Genomic DNA, 10,287 nt, shown 5'->3' with positions numbered 1-10,287 from the left:
TTCCAATTCATAGTGAAAAACGTATGTCATATCGTTGCCAACGAGATAACCCAAAAAAAGGCATTTTGAGTTGTCGCAGCCTTCCACTTGAAAATTGATTACTTCTGACAGGTTGTTCTAAGAATTTGAAACTCTGTGGTACTCAGAATAGGAGAGATAGGCCAAACATATACAGGGTCTTTCACGAGGAACCTCACCCATATTTATACGGGAAAATACTGAACGTATTTTCATGAAATTCAGCATTTATAAGTATTTCACGATGCTGATGAAATCTAAAATATTTTCAAGGCATGAGCACCTCCGGTTTTTCCGGAAATGACGTCAACTTCCGTTTTTCAAATTAGAACACCATTTTTTTATTGCAGAAATAGATTCCTTAGAAAATTTCAAGTTATTTTGATGTAACATTTTTCAGTTTTGGTTGGAAAATTCTCTCTGAGCGGGAAAATTCGAAAAAAAAATCGAAAATAGAGCTCCGCTGAAACAAGAATAACTTCGAGGTTTTTGGATGGAAAATTTTCATTTTTGGGATTTTTCAAGATGTAAGATTGATGTATCCACTTTAAAAATCGAAATCGCGATTCATGATACAGGGGGTGAAAAAATCGCTTTCAAAGTTAGGGATGACAAAATCGTGAAAAATCAATTTTTTCAAATTAGAACCCCATTTTTTTATGGCAGATATTGAATCTACGTTAGAAAATAATGTGAGTGTATGCATCACACCCTTGCCCTAAAGTGGATATTTTCTGAGTTATTCACAAAAAACTGTTTTTCGTCTTATTTCAGCTATTTCTTTTCCCTTCACGCCAAAAAGATGAAATTTTCAGGAACTGTTACTTAAACAAAATGTTTAGATTTTACTACCCTAATATGCAAGAGAAAAAAGTTACAGGTTGTTCCTAAATAGATGGCGAATTTTGATTCGAATTTGTATCGGAAACCTCTTTATTTCAACTAATCTGCCATCGGTTTTCTCTCCAGTGATAAATAAATAATTCCTTATGAACCATATGCAAAAACTTACCATGTTTTACATTCTTTTTTTTTAATAATAGATATCATTAATTACATCTGCCAAATTCCTCTTTATTCAGTAGCATTTTGTGTTTACTATTAATTTGGTGATAATTCGTATTAAGTTATAAAATCAATCACTATGCCTAATTTTACCAATGAAGATTATTTAAATCTCATTGTACTTCATGGAGAATGTAATAAAGTTGTAGATAGAACGATTCGACTGTTCATTGAGAGGTTTCCTGACCGACCCAGACCAACGAGAGATACCATTAACAGGTGAAAAACCCGGTAGATATGCAATTCCGGTTCCATTTTTGAATGATTCTTTCTACTCCTACAACACATCGAAAATATTAATTAATGGGTTATCATTACAAAGTGAATAATCTTGCGATTGCAGTTATAAGAAAATTGTGATTCCAGGAAGAAACGGAGGAGAACCGTTGGAGCGCGGCTTTTGTAGGAACTTTTCTACTTCAAGTGCGCATTAGAGCGTGCAGCGTAGCGTGGAATATTATATTCCGACGTTTCCATATTGCTCGGTGTTCCGATTGAGGAATTTTCCCAAGTTTTTCGAGTAACAACGCTCGCACCAAACATAATTCCTCAAACCGCAGTCATTCGGCGTTATATCCAACAGACGATTTGGTTTCGCCAAGTTTTCCACGAAAAGCGAAAAAGTTTCTTCGCTTGAGGCGCACGCGTCAATTTCCAGCAATTCAAACGAGCCGTTTGCCGCCGTTAACGCCGTTAGTTCTTCGCTGCCGTCGTCAGGGTGAAGAAGTTTTCATTTCGAACCTCTGGAGCACGTGACCAGCGACGATAATTAATACTTTTTCGTGAGACCGAGTAATATCTTTTTGTGTGGTGGGAACTCAGTTATGTGAAGAAAATGTTCGGAAGAAGTCTAAGCAGTGACCTATTTGTGATTTTGACGATCGGTGAGTGTTTCGAATGGACTTTTTTGGCGCGTTTTCTAGAGCTCCTTCATTAGCTGTTATGTCTGTAATTTTGGAATTTTTAGCCGGAAATAGTTTAAAATTCAATTCATTTCTACTGAAGCATAATAACTTTCAAATAAATAGAAAGATCTAGGCAACATTTTCAGGGCGGTTGAGTTTGTTGATTCAATTCAATGTATTCATTCGAATAAAGGTTAAAGGCACAAAGACTTGTCTTTGCGATATGCTCGCCTGATGCACTTTGTTAACTTATGTACAACTTTTTATGTAGAAAAGAGTTCTAATAATAATAAAAATATTGAGTTTTGCTTGAAATTTACAAACAAAATGAAACCTTGAATTCGAAACCAGGCATCACTTAAACTTCGTTCGTTAGTGTGTGATCGAATTTCCCTAAAATTTTTGTGTGAAAATACAGATTCACGCCAGTAACCAAATTTGACCATAATGAAAACCAAATATAATGACAAACAAAGAAAAAAAATAATATAATAATCATATATGTAATAGATATTGATGGCAGACAAGACCAGGAATATTTTTATACCTATACAAAGACCCGTAGTAAGATTTTCCAATGTAATCTTACATGATGTTTGAGTTTATATTTGAATAACATTAAACTAATAGATCTATATCGAATGATTTGGTAGATTTTTGAAATGATTTTCACAATAGTTCTAAAAATAAAAATCAGAAAGCCTATCAAATGACAGTTCTATCGTAAACAATAAATATATTCAGTAACAACCCTGAAATCAAATTTCACCTTACAATAAAAAGTGAACAGGGTAAATAATTAAATTAGAAAATATCTTCATATACTCCCTCAAAATGAGGTCCGGGTGGCCCACCCGGTATATATATTTTTAAAACTTCATTCCCTAGATATATCGTATTTCGATCATCCTACTTAAAGTATCATGGGATGGTTACATAAAGTTGTAGGTAAATAGGAATAAGAGCAAGAGAGCAAAAATTCATTGGAATGAAAAATAAAAAATATTGATTTATTAACAGGTGACTAGTTCTTAAGTTAAGACTTAGTTATAACGAAAATTGGACGTTATAGCTAATGAACAAATGAGGTGCAAATATGAAAAAACTGATCCATACATTTTATTAACGAGAAATCAAATTAAAAAAAAATCGTATTTCGAATACACATTAGTTTGGTAGTTATGAATTTTGAAGAATCTCTGCGTAATTTCCACAAAATGTAATAAATATTTGTATACATTGTTTATTGAAATTAAGTGCATTAAATGTACCTACGTATCGTATAATTGTATTCATCTGTGAAATATATACGAATATTGCTATTTTCATATTATTATATTCTATTATTTTCGAAAATGTAAGTAAAAAATGTATTAACATGTGGTATTCATGATTTATCCATTTCATGAAAATTCATTATGAATGAAGAATATCAAGACACTCTTATCTTATTATCAATAATACCTACTCTAGTGCATCAAGTTAAGCTGATCCTACTTAGCGAAAACAAAGTATTATTGAATATTATGCAAGGAAGTATAAATATTTTTAATCCCCGACAAATTTCCGATAAAATAGATGAATCATCACTATGATTGCCTGTCAAGCAACAATAACGACTAGAAGATGACTTTACCGTTTGTACTTATTGAAATTAATTCATTAATGAAGATTAGACGAGGTTTTTTCAATATTTTCCATTAAAAATGATTAACTAAAACCTAGACTAAAACACAATGGAAAGTTCTGGAAGGAATGGTACATGGTACCTACAGTAAATTTGAAGTGTGCAACTTCGTGCACAAGTAACTATTTAGTATTTTTATAGGAGAAAATTTATTCTCTAGTAGGCATTTAATAATTATGATAAAATATGTCTGGTCAATGAAACGCCAAGAAGACGTTAGTTGCACCTTCACTTCCTTCAATACTTCAACTTCCTTGCCCCTTCTGTTCTAGCGGAACCACTAGTCTGGCATGTGCCAAGAAATGCCAGCTGGTCGAATTATAAACTTACACTCTTCCTGTCTTCGATCAGATAGGAAATCAGATGGTCATCATTTACTTGGAATATACCTTATGTTGTATTTAAGCTGACTAGGTCTCTTTTGGTATAATTTTGAAATGTCGCTCAAACAGATCTCATGAATGAGCATATGTATTTTAAAAATCAATCTCATTCAAGAAATATCCCTTAGTTGAATTTTTAATAGGTAATATTTCAAGCATCATAAAGAAAGTCAAACTTCATTTGGTATTAGAGTTTATTGTTTTCTCTTGTACTACTGAATACAGGAGCTAATATACCTAGATGAAAAACATGAATATCAGCTAGAAGATTTGAATCCAGTGTTATCCGATAAAAAAATCAATTTATAGGTAATTTTAAAAATCTGTAACTCGGAAAATGCTGTAGGACGTAATAATTTTGTAAAAAATACACAAACCAATCACTACACCTATTCAGGGAGATAGAGTTTTTGCTAAAGTTTTCATCTGTTCCCTTGTATTATACGTTGAAATGTGTGATGCCCCATTAACATTTCCTTTGATAATACTGAGATTCATCGTCACATGCTTCAATGTTTGAAATTAACAATTTGTATTGCTCTTTCTCAAATGAATATGAATGAATTGTGGGGATTCTATATTGTTTATCATTAGCTAAAAGACTATTGTGTATTTAAAATTGAAATGGTAAAAAAATATTATTTGTGATTTATCTCATAAGAAAACTCAGGCTCATGAAAGGATAAGGTGCAGTAAAAAGAAAATCAATTATTTTTGCATGAAGAACCAGACTTCAATTACCATAGTTAGAATGAACCAATTTAGGTCAAATATGCGACCGTTTTTGCTTGACGTTGTCGTAAATGATCCACTTTTCATCATCAGTTACCAAGCGTTTGAAAAATTGGGCGATTTTGTTGCGATTCGCAGTGGAAATTGGGTCCATGCGGTTTTTTGCGTTATCTCATGTGGTACCCATACACATAGTACCTTCTTGAGATCAGCCTCATGCAAATAGTGTTCCAAGCGGTTTATTGTGAACTCTTGAGCAATCGAAATGGGACTCGACAATGTCCATGATTGGAATCGACGAAACCAAAATTGCACGTGATCGGCTATTACAGTATCAGGTCCATAAACGCTATTTACATTTCCAGCCGCCTGGCTTGTCTCTATCTGAGAAAAACTATAACATATAGCGTATATTTTCCTGCTAGTGTCCATCTTTGTGGCACGCTCAAACTTAACTGAGTCAACTCATCATATAACTGTCAGAACGTTTCTGTAGTGCGAAATCTCATCTTTCTATCCCTAACGCCATATAGTGGAACCCGATCGGACTTTACAACGCGAGATACAGATAATTGAAGCCATCTATTGGAAAAATAATTAATTCCTTTTTACTACACCTATTAAATATAACATATGATCAAATATCAAAAACTTAATAACAAATTCTAGTCTTTTTTTTTGACTAACGTATCTTTGGATGATATTTCCAACATTCAAATGCCTGTGTATAAACATTAATGCCAATACATTCAACCATTCAATATCCATTCAACCATTCTAGTTCATATCCAATTTTTCACTCTTTTGAGTGCCCACGCTTATTTTTCGATAATTCAGGATACATTTTTATATTTATGAGGTCCGCTAGGGAGGGGGCCATGGTGCCTATGCCACCCCCCTCCTTGGATCCGGCCCTGGTTAAAAGGATACAGGCTATTGAAAATCCATAAGAAAATTAATTTTCAGTTATATTTCACAAATGGTTCTATCGAAGGATATGATTTTCGGAATATTGTTTTCCTTGGGGTGATGAATCTTCTGCGAACTCAGAATTCCATCCACATCTTCCAGTTTCTTTATTATTATCATTGTATTCCATAAAAATACCAGGATTTCGAAGAACGCAATTCTTAAGGAAAATTTGAACCGCAGCGATGAAAATATTTTAGATCGAGAGAGCAGTGGTTCCTACCTAAGAAACCAAATTTTCAATAAAATTTTACTTTCTGTTCTCCGTAAAAGTCCAGTGAACCATCGATCGTGGCCCACCCTCTAATGAACTTTGCTTTCTGGTATCTTATTATTTCGAAAAAAGAGGTTTTCTAAGTAGTATAGTTGTTATAGTGAGCATCGAATTTGAGACATTCTGTACACCCCATTTTTTTTTTTTTGGACCGTTGTCTGTAGTTAGTTCCGTCGCTAATTATTGCTGCTAAATGTATGTCTTGATGGTGCAACATCACCAGGTGATATCGCGGGGGTGGCGACCTCTCACTAAAGAAAAAATAGATCGTTTGTCATGTTTTACAGCCATTATTTCCGGTCACGTATCGCGTACATTAGATCATTTGTGCTATAAACTAAAGGGGACGCTATGTCCGTCTATTCTCCCGTTCAAAGTCTCGCGAATTGCGTTTCCTGTGTAATCCTATTGTCACGGAGGTAAAAAACGACTCGTAAACTGGCAAATTCAAATAATCCGCGAGGCTGAAAAAGACGGACGGTACTGCACCCGTAACTCTAGTAGACCGTCGCAGCCCGCTGGTGTACATGCCACGCGTCCTCCTGCTATGTGCTCCAGTGGGGTGCATCGGACCGGACGATGATAACTTCCATTCTGTTCTCGAAATATGAACCTCGCAACCGTTGTGTTTCCTCAACAGGCTGATTGTATTTCCGTTTAAATTTATTAGGTAACAGATGAACTTGTGTTTTAAACTTGTTGATCATGTCATTATGAAGCTGTCATTTGACTAGGAAAAATTACGCCATTAGAGGAAGGTCGCCCAATTTTGGATAGCTTCTCTTATTCAACTATTTTGTGTGGAAAAAAGATATTTTATTGTTTTTTTTTGTGCCTAAAATATGTTATCAACTCCATAAAAACAGTATACGCTCACAAAAATATTTATATTAACTCAAGAGAAAAAAGAACATAATAAATAGACCAAAGTAAAATATAACACTTTTTCAAATAAAAAAAAGGGTTTCCAAAATTGGATACCCTATCCAAAATTGGGAACCTATTTTTCCGAGCAAAAATCAAACACATAAGCGTTCGTTTTCTCACTACCAGCCCACTCTTTTCCATAGCGAGTTCTAGAAGATGATATTTAAAAAAAGATTAATATTTTCTGGCGTGAAACCTTTTATTCTATTCTTTGAAATTCCTTGGGGTTTTCTCGAAGATAGATTGGGATGACGTTTGAAAAAATTTCTAAGCCATTTTTTCGCAGCATTTGCGTCTCTCTTTGAAAAATGATGAGGTAGGTTATTCCTTATTGCAAGCTGATACGCCAATCTACGAATATCTGCGAGTCCTAAACCGTAATTTCTTCTGTCCATTTCCAAATAGTGTTGTACCAAGTCTTCTTCCATTTCAGACGTTAAAACTGGTTTTCGATCTATTTGTAGTGTGCATTGTTCTTCTGAGGGTTGGCCACGTTTGAAATATAGTTCAAGAGTTGATTTTGGAACGCTGAAGGTCTTCGACGCCTGTAAATAACCCACTAGACTCTAGGTTAAGTGATACATACGCTTATTCTACCACTATTCTATTACATCCTCGTAAACTTACACTATCCTACGCTAAGTAGTTACCTTTTTATAACTGTTTACACGAGGTGAAACAAAAAACTCGTTTTTACAAATAAACACATATTATTGTGCCACCTAGTATTGAACAGTCGAACTATGTGCTTCACACGGGATCATTTTATGTTGGGGTGCTTTGTTCTGTGGATTCAATCAAAGGAAACTGTGAACGGATATTGAGATAATGCAGTATCCAAAATTAGGCAACTATCCAAAATAACGGAAATTACGTACGACATCATTGGATTACATCGGAAATAAGGCAAGCAGCCAGTGATCTAAAGAATCTCCACTGGCTGCTTCGCAATTCGAATTCTCCGAATGTCAAAGCTCTGTATTCGTCAGCGAAAAAAGAATACACGTTTTCGTTGAAAGCAACTAAGAATACCTACTATAAAAATCTGCTGCTGTCTTCTTCTAATAAGAATAAGACTGTATGGAAAATAGTTAAAGACGAAATGTGTCTAAATTCTCAAAATGAAAAAATTGCCCTCAAAATAGATGGTAACGTTGTTTCTGACTGCGGTGAAGTAGCTGAAGCGTTTGCCAGATATTTTTCTACCATTGGCAAAAGAAGTGTATATGAGCACTATGGTGCATACAATTCTACCTCCTGTACAACCGAGAGGTTGGCCGACATTAATTTTTTCTTCTTCCCGGTCATGCCTGAAGAGGTCTTGAGAGTAATAAAGAGCCTAAAAAACAAGAAAAGCAGTGGATATGACATGGTTTCGCTAAGGATTTTAGAAGTCGTGGCTGAACAGATTTCTAACCATATGGCTTACTTGGTCAATCTCTCGGTCACCTCCGGCGAATTTCCATCGGTGCTCAAAACTGCAAAGATTATCCCTGTGCATAAGAAAAAATCTAGAGAGGACATTTCTAATTACCGTCCGATATCATTGTTGAGGCCTACTGTATTTTCAGACTCGGAACTACAGTAACGAACTCACTTTGAGAATGTCAAAGATTATCGAGAGATTAGTTTTTGACAGAATTATGAATTTCCTTGACAAATTTTCTATCATAACGAACTGCCAACACGGGTTTAGAGTTGGCAGGTCTACTGGAACAGCGGCATGCGATTTTGTGAAGTTCGTATACGACTCTCTGGATAATGGCGTTTCGGTGGCGGGAATGTTTTTTGATGAATCTCGTGCATTCGATACCTTAAATATTGAATCCATCTTGGACAAGCTGTATAGTCTCGGATTCAGAGGGATTTTCCTTGAATGGGTTCGAAGTTATTTAACAGATCGTAAGATGTTTGTTCGTATAGGAGAAATAAATTCCGATAAATACCCTGTTGAAATGGGTGTACCTCAGGGATCTATTCTGGGTTCTTTGGTATTTATATTATTCGTGAATGATATCCAAAGTTACTTGAAAGAAAAATTCCAAAACTTAATCTCGGGTATTCGGATCCTGCAGTTTGCAGATGATACATCGTTTCTTATTGCCGCCCCTGGCCTTGCGGAATTGCGTGTGAGATGCGGGATGCTCGTCCAATATTTCTCGGAATGGTGCAAAAAAAATTTACTCATTCTCAACATTGAAAAAACGGGCCTACTGTATTTTCAGACTCGGAACTACAGTAACGAACTCACTTTGAGACTCCATTATGGAGACTTGAAGTCCTCTCACTGTGTACAATTTTTGGGATTGCGAATTGATAACACGCTCAACTGGCGAACTCACTGCGCTTATGTCTGCACTAGATTGAGTAGTGCATTTTTTGCATTGAAGCGACTAAAAAATATTTTGCCTTTGGAATCACTGATAGGAGTATATTATTCACTAGCCTACTCCCATATGAATTATAACACCATTCTATGGGGAGAATCTCCTAGTAAGAGTGAGGTTTTTGTTTCTCAGAAGAGAATCATTAGGTTGATGTTCGGCTTAAAACCCCGGGAGTCTTGTAGACCATCATTTATCAAGAATCGAATACTTTGTTTTCCTTGTATTTATATATTTAATTCCTTGCTGTTCATACGTAAGAATATACATAGCCTAAAAAAGTGCTCTGAATATCACAAGTATGATACCAGACATAAGGAAATAATCTGCTTACCAACTCACAGAACCACGAAATTTCAACAATCACCCATGTATGCTGGAATCAAACTTTTCAATCACTTACCAGAGCGAATTAAGCATCTTGAATATTTAAGTTTCAAAAAAATTATCAAGGATTTATTACTAGAGCAGTGTTTCTATAGCAAAGAAGAATATTTTTGTTTCAGGTTGATTTGAATATTTAGTTTGATTTTCTTTTTCCTGTTTACTTAATTTCTGACCTGTCCTATATAAATGTAAATTTGTCTTATGGGATGCAATAAATGATTATGATTATGATTATGATTAAGGCGACTTTCCTCTACTAAAAATGAATCAATTTACGTTCCATCAACGCATTGAAATTGTCGAAATTTACTACGAAAGTGATGAAATTTTAGCAGTCACAGTCCGCAAAACTAAAGTAATTTTGGTTCATCTTGAACCTCTTTCTTGTCCGGCAATAGTGAAACTGATGAAAAAATTTGAGTTGTTCAGACAAGTTCATATTCTGATTCTGAAGTCCTTAGTAATTTTTCTCGTTGAATCGATTGAGCCCATCAGATTTTGGGTGCAAAAGAGCCTTATACGAGATAAGAGGCCCAACTTTGAAATCTAGTATAAA

The 10,287-nt window shown here is 34.9% G+C and overlaps 1 protein-coding gene across 1 annotated transcript in view; it reads left to right on the top strand.

Moving 5' to 3' along the window:
- Nucleotides 1-1,628: 1,628 nt before the first annotated feature.
- The window catches only part of LOC123678466, a 51,708-nt gene continuing 43,049 nt past the window's right edge, over nucleotides 1,629-10,287 (top strand). The window contains exon 1 of the mRNA XM_045615501.1: nucleotides 1,629-1,967. Coding sequence (XP_045471457.1) covers nucleotides 1,919-1,967 — 49 coding nt within the window. The 5' untranslated portion in view covers nucleotides 1,629-1,918. The remainder of the gene's footprint in view (nucleotides 1,968-10,287) is intronic.

This window comes from Harmonia axyridis, chromosome 4 (assembly GCF_914767665.1).
Source record: "Harmonia axyridis chromosome 4, icHarAxyr1.1, whole genome shotgun sequence".
In the NCBI taxonomy this organism is placed as follows: Eukaryota; Metazoa; Arthropoda; class Insecta; order Coleoptera; family Coccinellidae; genus Harmonia; species Harmonia axyridis.
This window is presented reverse-complemented; position numbering and strand designations above follow the sequence as displayed.